This window comes from Vitis riparia, chromosome 11 (assembly GCF_004353265.1).
Source record: "Vitis riparia cultivar Riparia Gloire de Montpellier isolate 1030 chromosome 11, EGFV_Vit.rip_1.0, whole genome shotgun sequence".
In the NCBI taxonomy this organism is placed as follows: domain Eukaryota; kingdom Viridiplantae; phylum Streptophyta; class Magnoliopsida; order Vitales; family Vitaceae; genus Vitis; species Vitis riparia.
The window spans coordinates 2127209-2139895 of NC_048441.1; the positions used below are offsets into that span (position 1 = coordinate 2127209).

The 12687-nt window shown below is 38.9% G+C and overlaps 3 protein-coding genes across 5 annotated transcripts; 1 reads left to right on the forward strand and 2 right to left on the reverse strand.

The window, feature by feature from the left end:
• Positions 1–221: 221 nt before the first annotated feature.
• LOC117924556 (probable LRR receptor-like serine/threonine-protein kinase At3g47570) lies at positions 222–5162 on the forward strand. 3 transcript variants are annotated; one of them, XM_034843206.1, is made up of 3 exons: positions 225–2936; positions 3084–3425; positions 3815–5162. In XM_034843206.1, the coding sequence occupies exons 1-2, from the start codon at positions 491–493 to the stop codon at positions 3422–3424; spliced, it is 2787 nt and encodes a 928-aa protein (XP_034699097.1). In that variant the 5' UTR covers positions 225–490; the 3' UTR covers position 3425; positions 3815–5162. The 3 variants fall into 3 exon arrangements, with proteins under 3 accessions (XP_034699099.1, XP_034699097.1, XP_034699096.1); XM_034843208.1 differs by lacking the exon at positions 3815–5162 and having other exon boundaries at positions 222–2936; positions 3067–3137; XM_034843205.1 differs by lacking the exon at positions 3815–5162 and having other exon boundaries at positions 3084–3542.
• Positions 3802–4784, reverse strand: LOC117925354 (probable E3 ubiquitin-protein ligase ZFP1). Its single transcript, XM_034844353.1, has 2 exons — positions 4350–4784; positions 3802–4272 (listed from the first exon to the last, which is right to left on the reverse strand). The coding sequence occupies exons 1-2, from the start codon at positions 4782–4784 to the stop codon at positions 3802–3804; spliced, it is 906 nt and encodes a 301-aa protein (XP_034700244.1).
• LOC117925355 (probable LRR receptor-like serine/threonine-protein kinase At3g47570) lies at positions 4784–11811 on the reverse strand. The gene is made up of 7 exons (XM_034844354.1): positions 11599–11811; positions 10804–10916; positions 7130–9687; positions 6926–6958; positions 6631–6850; positions 5255–5299; positions 4784–5132 (listed from the first exon to the last, which is right to left on the reverse strand). The coding sequence occupies exons 1-7, from the start codon at positions 11809–11811 to the stop codon at positions 4784–4786; spliced, it is 3531 nt and encodes a 1176-aa protein (XP_034700245.1).
• Between the last annotated feature and the right edge of the window lie 876 nt (positions 11812–12687).

Sequence of the window (12687 nt, forward strand, 5' to 3'; positions counted from 1 at the left end):
TCTAAAATCACTACCAAACGGGTTCTTAACTTCATGTCATTTAAGTGTTAAGTTGTTTAGTTTTTAGTATTAATAAATAAGTAGAAAAAGAACAAGAAAAAAGCTAATTTTTTTGTTTACTTTTTGGTAAAAAACGAACTTTTTGTTTACTTTTTCCTTTAAGATCACATTTTATTGGTTGTAATTACTCATCTTCTTTCATTTCGAGAAGTATCTTCAATTGAAATCTTTGGTTCTTCATTTCCAAACTCTTCATAGCTAAAATTTTGTGGATAGCTCTGAAAAGCCTGATCAGTCATGCACTTGAAAGGCTTGGAGAGGCCCAATTTGGGGACTTGGAAGAAGACTTGCTTTATGCAAATTAAGTATGAAAAAGACCCCATCAGGAAGCAAACTATGATCGTTCGTTCCTTGCATATATAGTGTGATTGTGGTAACACTAACTTGCAGAAACTCTTTCTATTCTCCCTCCCAGCCTCAGCTCATCTTGATGGGGAGTTTTTACGTGGTATTCCTTGTAGGATTGCTGTTATTGCAGTCATGTGTGGTCAATTTGGCCATTTCTCCCTCAAACTTCACTGATCTGTCAGCTCTCCTTGCCTTCAAGTCTGAGATCAAACTGGATCCCAACAATGTTTTGGGGAGTAACTGGACCAAAACAGAGAACTTCTGCAACTGGGTTGGTGTCTCTTGTAGCCGTCGAAGACAGCGAGTGGTGGTTCTGAGCCTTGGAGACATGGGTCTCCAAGGCACCATTTCTCCTCATGTTGGTAACCTTTCCTTCCTTGTTGGGCTTGTTCTCTCTAACAACAGTTTTCATGGCCATCTGGTACCTGAAATAGGGCGTCTGCATCGCTTGAGAGCACTTATAGTAGAACGCAACAAACTCGAAGGAGAGATCCCTGCAAGTATACAGCACTGCCAAAAGCTTAAAATCATCTCTCTCAATTCCAATGAGTTTACAGGGGTCATACCAGCATGGTTAAGCAACTTTTCCTCACTTGGTACCCTATTCCTTGGAGAGAACAATTTTACAGGTACTATTCCAGCTTCTTTGGGTAATATTTCCAAGTTAGAATGGCTTGGTCTAGGTGAAAACAACCTCCATGGAATCATTCCGGATGAGATAGGGAATCTGAATTTGCAGGCAATTGCCTTGAACCAAAATCACCTTACTGGATCAATACCCCCCTCCATTTTCAATATCTCCTCCTTGACACAAATTGTCTTTTCATACAATTCCCTTTCCGGAACTCTTCCATCAAGTCTTGGTCTTTGGCTTCCAAATCTTCAGCAACTTCTCATAGAAGCAAATCAGCTTCATGGAAATATCCCTCTGTATCTATCAAATTGCTCTCAGCTCACAGAGTTGATATTAACATCAAACCAATTTACTGGACCAGTCCCCACAAGTCTAGGCCGTCTAGAACACCTCCAAACGCTTATTCTGGCAGGAAATCATCTAACAGGTCCAATTCCAAAGGAAATTGGTTCCCTGCGGAATTTGAATCTGCTTTACTTGGCAGACAACAATCTGATCGGAAGCATTCCATCAACAATTAAGGGAATGAAAAGCCTGCAGAGGTTGTTTCTTGGTGGTAACCAACTTGAACAAATTATTCCTAGTGAGATTTGCCTCTTGAGTAACTTGGGCGAAATGGACCTCGGTTATAATAATCTGTCTGGATCAATTCCAAGTTGCATAGGAAATCTTCGTTATTTACAAAGTATGATCCTAAGTTCCAATTCACTATCCTCCTCAATTCCATCAAGCTTGTGGAGCCTTCAAAATCTCTTGTTCTTGGATTTCTCCTTTAATTCACTGAGTGGAAGCCTTGATGCAAACATGAGAGCATTGAAGATGCTGGAAACCATGGACTTATCTTGGAACAAAATTTCAGGTAACATTCCAACCATTTTTGGGGGCTTCCAAAGCTTGCGTTCTCTTAATCTATCAAGGAACTCATTCTGGGGACCTATTCCTGAATCACTTGGTGAAATGATAACACTGGATTACATGGACCTTTCCCACAACAATCTATCCGGCCTGATACCAAAGTCTCTTGTGGCACTTTCAAATCTTCACTACTTGAATTTGTCTTTCAATAAGCTGTCAGGGGAAATTCCAAGTGAAGGGCCCTTTGGAAACTTTACAGCAACATCTTTCATGGAGAATGAAGCACTTTGTGGGCAGAAAATCTTTCAAGTCCCACCTTGCAGAAGTCACGACACCCAAAAATCCAAAACTATGTTTCTTTTGAAAGTTATTCTTCCCGTCATTGCATCAGTGTCAATCCTTATTGCTCTCATTCTCATTGTGATAAAATATCGAAAGAGGAATGTGACAGCACTGAATTCAATTGATGTATTACCTTCTGTGGAGCATAGAATGATTTCATATCACGAGCTTCGTCGTGCAACAAATGATTTCTCTGAAGCCAACATCCTCGGAGTGGGAAGCTTTGGTTCTGTGTTCAAAGGAGTACTTTTTGATGGGACAAATGTTGCTGTTAAAGTTCTAAATTTGCAAATTGAGGGTGCTTTCAAAAGCTTTGATGCAGAATGTGAAGTGCTTGTAAGGGTTCGACACAGGAATCTCGTTAAAGTCATAAGTTCATGCTCCAACCCTGACCTAAGAGCTCTAGTTTTGCAGTACATGCCCAATGGAAGCCTTGAGAAGTGGTTGTATTCTCACAACTACTGCTTAAATCTCTTTCAAAGAGTGAGCATCATGGTGGATGTTGCATTAGCTTTGGAATATCTCCATCATGGTCAATCAGAACCTGTGGTGCACTGTGATTTGAAGCCTAGCAATGTCCTCTTGGATGGTGAGATGATAGCTCATGTCGGTGACTTCGGCATTGCGAAGATTTTGGTAGAGAACAAGACTGCAACACAAACCAAGACTCTAGGTACTCTTGGCTACATCGCACCAGGTAAATATTTGCACCTTAGATTATTTTCCCAAGATTATTATCATATATTTTATAGCATATAAGCCATGTATGAGTCATAACACAAAAAAAAATGATAGAAATTTCATTATTCTTTCTTCCTCAAAATTAGATTTGAATTCTTGACAGAGTATGGCTCGGAAGGAAGGGTGTCCACAAGAGGTGACATTTACAGCTATGGAGTAATGTTGTTGGAAATGTTTACAAGAAAGAAACCCACTGATGTTATGTTTGTTGGAGAATTGAGCTTGAGGCAATGGGTTATGACTTCAATTCCGGACAAAATAATGGAAGTCATAGATGCCAATTTACTAAGTATCGAAGATGGAAGAGATGTGATTGCAGCACAAGGTGACCTTTTTGCAATAATGGAACTAGGCTTGGAGTGTAGCAGAGAATTCCCTGAGGAGAGGGTTGACATAAAAGAAGTTGTGGTCAAGCTTAACAAGATCAAATTAAAACTATTTTGAAGTAGGCATCCATCTGTGTTTCAATTTGTTACTTGAGTTCTTTTGAAGTGGTACCATTTAGATTTCTATTTCTTACATTCCTCATTGAAAATCAAGAGAATATGAAATTTCCTTGTCATCTTTTTATCTTTTTCCTTTCCTTAAGTATGTCTGGGATCCGGATTAGAGCTCAATCTCTTCGTCATAACTCGAATTTGCAAAATTTTCAACCTAATTTTGATTGGACATTTCCAAGAAAACTCATAAGTTGTCCACTTAATCCATAGTCAAGATATGTAAAAGTCCTAAGACAACACCAAAAAATTTCCACAAAAGAATAGAAAATGTCCATAAAACCAACACTTGATTCATTGATGGTACATTTTTCACAACTTATGCTACTTGGGACAGACATTCTTTGGGGTCATTTCTGGGGCTTTGCAGATGGGGCAGACATTCTTCACCAGCAGCCACTTCTTCAAGCAATCTGCATGGTACTCATGCCCACAATCAAGAAATACAATCTTCTCATGATTCTGATACTCCTCCCGGCATATAATGCAGGAATCATTTTCCTGATCCATACTTGCAGCTTCTTTCAGATTGAGACAAGTTAAAGATATATAAGTTCTAGTTTTTAGACAATTTGTGATGGATTTCTCTGACAACCCAGTGCTTACTTCCCCTACTTCATAAAATGCTGAAAGATCTAGTATGGCAACTTCTTCTGCTGGGAGCATTCTCAAGTAAGGAAGATTACCATGTCTCGATGTTGCCTCAGGTACGACTCCCCCTCGATGAGATGGGTATGTTCTAATCCCAGTAGGTGGAACAGGACCTGGATGCCTGGGCCCTGCCTCTACACCAACCTGAGGAGGCAGAGGACCACGTGAACTAATTGTGGCAAGTCTATACGAAGATGCCACTACTTGAGGGTGGAAATGGCTTCTTGCTCCTTGCAGCAGTGGTGGTGGTGGTGGTGGTGGATAATGAAGATTATGGTGCCAGTGAAGGACAGAAGGTTGAAGGTAATTGGTGGAACTTCTGCCACTAGATGTATCATGATATCCCTGTATACCCACATTCCAAGCCTCTCTAGAACCTCTACTGATATTGCTCCCATGCAAATAAGGTAAAGCAGTCCATGATTCCAGGCCAAAGTTCCCCCATCACTACCATTATTGCCTGATCGTTGGTCAACCCAGGGATTGCCAGAAGGCTGAAAAGGATGGCCAATATGGATTCCTTGAACCATATGATTATGATTATGTTCCAGAACAGAATCCAGCCCAACAGCACCTGATCTGTTCCTCACACTTCTGTGAGATCCTACTTCCATGATTGCTCTGAACTGTGGCTGGGCAAAAGATGCAGAATCCATCATGGAAACCTCGGATGATGCCTTGTATTGAAAGGGGGAACTGAAGAACTAGAGCTTGCTTTGCCATTAATATACTGAAAATTCCCCAGGATGCCTTGAGTATTCTTTCGTTCTGTAGAAACTCCAATGACGCCTTGATTGCTGGAAGATGACAGCTGATCAGATGGTTCGTGATTTATAGAAACAGGAGCAACTATAAATGTTGGACTTGGGACTGGATGATGATGCCCACCACCATTGTAGTGCCCAATCCCATAGAACATGGCAGAGCCATCATAATGCTCAGGTAAATGACGCACATCAAAATTACTTGAATTCCCTGGAGCTGATAACAGTGTGCGTATTAGGCTGTGGAAAATTTGTTATACCGATGACATGATGTCCTTGGTTCCGTTCATCCATTTGTAAATCAATCATCTTATCAGTGCACGGCATATTTCTTTGCCCCATGTTATTGAATAATTCATTACCGTGAGTCATCCCTCAACAAACATAGAGCTTCACCAATTACGTCTCTGGAAACCAAAACCCAAATGTATACCGAAAATCCGAATCAGAGGATGCTCGAGAGCAGGAAATCAAGAGATTCGTACTCACAGAGAATCCAATTCTACCACTCCTTAATTCAAACATTACATAATCTCCTATTTATAACTACTTACATGTAACAAAATAGAAACTACTAATTCTAACATATAGAAACTTCCAAGACCCCGACAACTCAAAACTAGAAACTAGAATAATTATTCAAAAATAAAATATTCTTCTTAACTTTTTAGAGCTACATGTACTTAGAAATGCCATGCCATACTTTGAATAAAGTAAGCCTTCTTCAAAGGCAGACTAGTAGAACACCCAACTGCCCACATTCTTAGTGGATAATGTACCACCAATCAAGTGAGCAGCCTATGACAAATGATTCAAAATTTTGTAAATTCTAAAAGTTTCTGCAAGTTGAGCTATGAGTATCAATGAATGAGTGTGGCCAGCTGATGATTATGAAGGTAGATATAGAGGTACATTTGAAATACCAGTAAGACGTTCCTCTCAATCGCTTGAAATTTCAACTTGGTATTGATTGCAGTGCAGTAATTGTTGTACTCTCCATGATTACCCAAAACAGAAACTTGATAAATAGAAAACATTCTTTTATTAACAAATTGGGAACAAACCTGAGTTCATTGTCTTTGTTGAATAAGGTATGGATCTTCTAAGGTTATAGAGGGGAAACCACCCTTTTTGCATCTCTCTGGCGATGAAAAGCGGGAGAGAACATGTTTTGTCTGTTCAAGAATTATTCATCAACAGACACCAACCCTTATGAATCCCTTATATATATGAATTCTTTATATCCTCTATGCCTTAGGGACCATTCCCTTTGAATATTGGGCTATATGTGTCTAATGCCCATCATCTGAGACATATATGGTATTGGGCTCTACACATGAGGTGGCCCATACTTTAGAACAAACTGAAAAATGAGATATGTATATCCGAATAGCTTAATCATCAACTATGCTCCATATGTGAGTCCATAGTTATTTTAACAGTAATATAAGGAGAAATCAAAACACTTTCAAGGAAATTCATAGCCTTACCTTCCTCACCAACCATGATATTCAACAAAATTTTGTTGAATGAAATGAAGAAACTCATAATGAATCTGAGTGCAACCAAATAACAAAGATGGCTGCTTGAGTTCAACCAAATCATACACACTGGTTATGCGCACAAACAAGAACATGATAATGGACTAGAAATCTAAAAGTTACAGCTTCAAAGGAGGAACTCGAACAACAAATTAAAGTGCATATATGTCTATTCCAAATGAGTTGCAATGATTTGCACTTTGATCTTGTTAAGCTTCACCACAACATCTTTTATGTCAATCCGTTCTTCTGGAAATTCTTTGCTACACTCCAAGCCAAGTTCCATTATCTCCAAAAGATGATCTTGTGCTGCAACCACATCTCTTCCATCTTCAATTCTCAGTAGATTGACATCTATGACTTCCATTATTTTGTCCGGAATTTTAGCCTTAACCCATTCCCTCAAACTCAATTCTCCTACAAACATATCATCAGTGGGTTTCTTTCTTGTAAGCATTTCCAACAACATTATCCCATAGCTGTAAATGTCACCTCTTGTGGACACTCTTCCTTCCAAGCCATACTCTGTCAAGAATCCAAAGTCTTAAGGAAGCATAATGAAATATCTACAATTTTCTGTCATAAGAGTTTAAGCATATATAATGAGATTTTTATGGATTCTTATATGATATATATGATATAAAAGCTGTGATAATAATCTTGAAAAAATAATCTTTCTAAGGTCCAAATGTTTACCTGGTGCGATGTAGCCAAGAGTACCTAGAGTCTTGGTTTGTGTTGTTGACTTTTTCTCTACCAAAATCTTTGCAATGCCAAAGTCACCCACATGAGCAACCATATCATCATCCAAGAGGACATTGCTAGGCTTCAAATCACAGTGCACCACAGGCTCTGATTGACCATGATGGAGATATTCCAAAGCTAATGCAACATCCACCATGATGCTCACTCTTTGAAAGAGATTTAAGCAGTAGTTGTGAGAATACAACCACTTCTCAAGGCTTCCATTGGGCATGTACTGCAAAACTAGAGCTCTTAGCTCAGGGTTGGAGCATGAACTTATGACTTTAATAAGATTCCTGTGTCGAACCCTTACAAGCACTTCACATTCTGCATCAAAACTTTTGAAAGCACCCTCAATTTGCAAATTTAGAACTTTAACAGCAACATTTGTCCCATCAAAAAGTACTCCTTTGAAGACAGAGCCAAAGCTTCCTACTCCGAGGATGTTGTCTTCGGAGAAATCATTTGTCGCATGGCGAAGTTCTTGATATGAAATCATTCTATGCTCCACAGAAGGTAATACATTAATAGTATTCGGTGTTTCCACGTTACTCTTTTGATACTTTATCAGGATGATGACAATGACAGCAATGGCAATGGATATTAATGCAATGCCCGGAAGGATAAATTTCAATATAAATTTAGCCTTTGATTCCTGGTTACTATGACTTCCACAAGGTGGGACTTGAAAAATCGGCAGTCCGCAAAGTGCTTCATTCTCCACAAAGGATGCTGCTGTGAAGTTTGCAAAAGGCCCTCCACTTGGAATTTCCCCTGACAGCTTATTGAAAGATAAGTTCAAATATTGGAGATGTGAAAGCGCCACCATAGATTTGGGAATTGGTCCGGATATATTGTTGTGGGAGAGATCCATGTAATCCAATGTTATCAATTCTCTAAAGGATTCAGGAATAGGCCCCCAGAATGAGTTATGTGACAAGTTGAGAGAACTTAAGCTTTGAAAGCCCCCAAGAATAGTTGGAAGGTTACCTGAGAATTTGTTCCGAGATAAGTCGATACTTTGCAGCATTTTCAAAACTCTCATGTTGCCATGGAGGCTTCCGCCCAGTGAATTAGATGATAAATTCAAGGACAAGAGATTTTCAAGGTTCCATAAGCTTGGTGGAATCGATAAGGAAAGTGAATTGGAATTCAAGAGCAGGATCAGTAAATGACTAAGATTTCCTATGCAACTTGGAATTGATCCAGACAGCTCGTTGCTTTGGAGCTCCATTTCTCCCAAGTTTGAGAGGACGCAAATCTCTCTCGGAATGCTTTGTTCAAGTTGGTTGCCATGAAGATATAACCTCTGCAGGCTTTTCATTCCCTTGATTGTTGATGGAATGCTTCCAGTCATGTTGTTGTCACTCAAATCAAGCTGATTCAAATTTGTTAAGGACCCAATCTCCTTTGGGATTGGACCCTTTATTTGGCATGAATATGCAACGAAGTCTTGAAGGGAACTTGAGAGGTTTCCAATAGAAACTGGTAGGAGGCCATTCAATGGATTCCCACTTATATACAACTTTTCCAATGACCTACATCTTGTCAAGGAAGTAAGGAAACTGAGTTCAAGACTGTCTGATTGACTTGTTAGCTGATTTATTTCCAGATCAAGTTCTTGTAGGTGTTCTAGCTGGCCTAGACTTGTGGGGATTGGTCCACTAAACTGGTTCAAAGGTAACTGTATATATTTGAGCTGAGAACAATTTGATATATACAATGGGATGTTTCCACTGAAATAATTTATTCCTAGGTAGAGTTGCTCAAGATTTGGCAGCCAAAGACCAAAACTTGATGGAAGAGTTCCTGAAAGGTGATTTTGAGATAAAGAAAGAATTTGCAGAGATGAGATATTGAATATTGCAAGGGGTATCAACGCAGTGAGATTATTAGCATGTAAGTCAATTCCCTTCAAATTCTGAAGATTCTCTATCTCATTTGGAATGCTTCCATGAAGGTTGTTTCTTTCTAAGCCAAGCCATTGTAACTTTGAATTGTTACCCAAGGAAGCAGGAATGGTACCTGTAAAATTATTCCGTCCAAGGAATAGGGTATGAAGTGAGGGTAAGCTGCTTAACCAGTTTGGTATGACCCCTGTAAATTTATTGGTTGAAAGAGAAATGACTTCAAGCTTTTGGCACCGGTGTAAGCTTGTAGGGATGGCTCCTTCCATCAAGTTCCGGTGCATATTTAGGACTATCAGGCGACGTAGATGGCCTATTTCAGGTATCACATGGCCATGAAAGCTATTGTTATAGAGATCAAACTTGACAAGGAAGGAAAGGTTACCAACATAAGGAGAAATGGTGCCTTGAAGACCCATGTTTCTAAGGCTCAAAGCTGTTACTCGCTGTCTGCGACGGCTACAAGAGACACCAACCCAGTTGCAGAAGTTCTCAGTTTCAGTCCAGTTGCTCCCCAAAATGTTGTTGGGGTCAATCTTGATCTCAGACTTGAAGGCAAGCAGAGCAGATAAATCAGTGAAGTTTGAGGAAGAAAGGGCTAAACTGACCATACATGAATGCAGTAATAGCACTCCTATGAGGGAGACCGTGAAAAGCCTTCCCATTAGCATGCTTTTTGAGAAAAAACAAAGAGAGTTTCTGCAAGTCTGTTACCACTATCGATGAAGAATGAATATGGCGGATAGTTATGGAGGTAGATTTAGAGCTATACTTAAAATATCATGCCATACTTTGAATAAAGTAAGCCTTCTTCAAAGTCAGACTAGTAGATTTACACCGAACTGCCCGCATTCTTAGCGGATAATGTACTGCCAATCAAGTGCTGGTTCCATGGAAAATCTTTTCATTACTTTGGGATTGTGCTATATGTCTTGATTTGCTGATGGGTGAACAACCTATGAGTATGCTTGGAAGTGTTTGTAATGAAATTTAGATAGAAAATTTTGTAAATTCTAGAAGCTTCTGCAAGTTGAGTTATGAGTATCAATGAATGAGTGTGGCCAGCTCATGATTATGAAGGTAGATTTAGAGGTACACTTGAAATACCTTATATATTATTCTTTGGATAAAGAAGGCTTCTTCAAAGTCTAATTAGTAGAATCTTGAACTGCCCACATGGTTAATGGATAATGTACCACCAATCAAGTTCTGGTTCTATGGAAAATCTTTTCATGGCCTGGATCTTGTTATATGTCTTGACTTTGCTGGTAAGTGGGCAGCCTATGAGTTTTCTTGGAAAGTGTTTGTAATAAATTTTGTTTGAAGATTTTGAAAATTCAATTTATGACCAAGAGAATCAATTGCAAATGGTAAAATTAATGGACGGCTACATATTAGCTATGTAAAATGTACCAGCAATGAAGTGTTTGATTTTATGTACTGCTAATTGGTATTGCACTCCCCTCCGGCTAAGCTCAAGGCTGGTCCATCATCATCAAGAATCAGTGCATAGAGATTTCAAAGTTCAAACCTGTGCATTTCTTTGTTTGATTGGCTGGAATTGGAGATGAAAGATCTTAGAATTATGAGCAGATTGTTTTCATCTTACCAAACAAAGGCCACAAGGAAACAGGAATTTTAGTAAAACCCCAAAGATGAAAATTGGTGCTGACCTCTTGTGAAAACAGGACCCATGTCTCTAAGGCTCACAGTCGTTACCTGATGTCTTCAATAGCTACAACAGACCCAACCCAGTTGCAGAAGGTTTCAGTTTCAGCCCAGTTACTCCCCAAAACATTGTCCTGGTCAAGTTTGATCTCAGACTTGAAGACCTGTAGAGCATATCAAACAGGAGCAGATCAATCAGTGAAGTTTGAGGGGAAATTTTCCAAACTGACCATGGATGACTGCATTAATGTCATTCAAAGGAAAACCATGTCAAAATTAAGATCAGCTGACAAAGGCTCAGACAGAGACAGAAAGGAAGAGTTTGTGCTAATTGTATTACCACTATCCTAATATTATATGTGCTGCCCCAGCAGTAATGGTGTTTGCCTGGCCTCCATTAAATGCATATAATTATGAATGATAGATTAAGAGGTCCATGTGATAATTACACGAATGTGTCCCCAGTATTTTAGTTTCAAATTAACTTCCTCAACTAGCTAGCTGTTAAGAATATGGAAATGAAAAAAATCCAAAACTGACCTAATGATAGATTTCAGCTGAAAATTTTATCAAATTTCAAATATATGCTTCTGGAAAGAAGAAAAAGTTTTTTATGAACTACATGGTGAAACTTTTCTGCTGCTGGTGCAGCACATATATTGTGATAGTGGTAAGAAAATTTAGCATAAACTCTTCCTTTTTCTATCTCTCAGCCTCTCTCAGCTGATGTTGATGGGGAGTTTTAACATGTTTTTCCTTCTATGTATGGTCAGTTCGGCCATTTTTCTTCTAACTTCACTGATTTATCAGCTCTGCTTGTCTTCAAGTCTGAGATGAAGACTGAACCAGACAATGCTTTGGGGGTAACTGAACTACTGAAACTGAGTTGGGGTCTCTTGTAGCAATGAAAGATAGAGAGTACTGGTTTTGCACCTTGGAGACATGAGGCTCAAAGACATCATTATTTCTCTTTATGTTGGTAATCTTTCCTTCCTTGTTAGGATTGATCTTGAAAACAGTTTTCATGGTCATCTGCTTCCAGAAATAGGCCACCTGCATTGCTTGAGAGTACTCATATTACACTAAAACTTGCTGGAAGGAGTGATCCTTGTAAGTATACACCATTTTCTTAATGTATCAGGAAACTCAATCTTGAGGGCCTATTCCTAATGGATAACATTGGGTTATATGGACCTCTTGAAAACAATCTATAATATATTTAGAGAAATATGTCACAAACCTGTTCAAATGACCCTTCCTCGAGTTTTTAAAGAAAAGTAAGAAGCTTTTGGAACTTTTTGGAGTAATCTACACTTAGCTATTAGTGGAGAAGCGTGGAAGGTTTTAGAGAAACCTAAAGATGTCCATGCATTTTTACACAAGAATGAAAGACAAATTAAGTATGTGGGGCATTCTAAAGAGTTCCAAAGTAGTCTTATACATACTTTGTGCATAATCTTGTATGGAGTATTTTAGAGAATTCTAGGGTAGAGTGGAACTTTTGTGGGTTCCAAAGAGTTCTTTAGGTGCCTATAAATTGAAGGTGGCCAAGATACCAAGTAAGTTTAGAGCTTCCTAGCATTGTAAAGCTTTTTTGTGTAATACAAAACCTTCCTTTCTTAAGTGTTACCTTCGTTGTGCATCATAGTTATCAAGTCGCATAGCGTTGGTTAGCATAGCAAGCTGAAATCGAGGAAAGGTTGACTTAGTGATATCAAGTAGCTTGAGTTGTTTAAGTGTCACACATGAAATTAGGAAAAGCCCAACTCCATGATAAATGGCCAAATTCTAGATGACTTTTTCTCACCTCTAATAGTTGAATTTGTCCCATAATAAGTTGTGTAAGGGGAAATTCCAAAGCTAACAACCTTTTACAAACTTCCCAGCAGAATCTTTTATGGAAATGAAGTACTTTGTTGGTAGCAAATTTTTTAA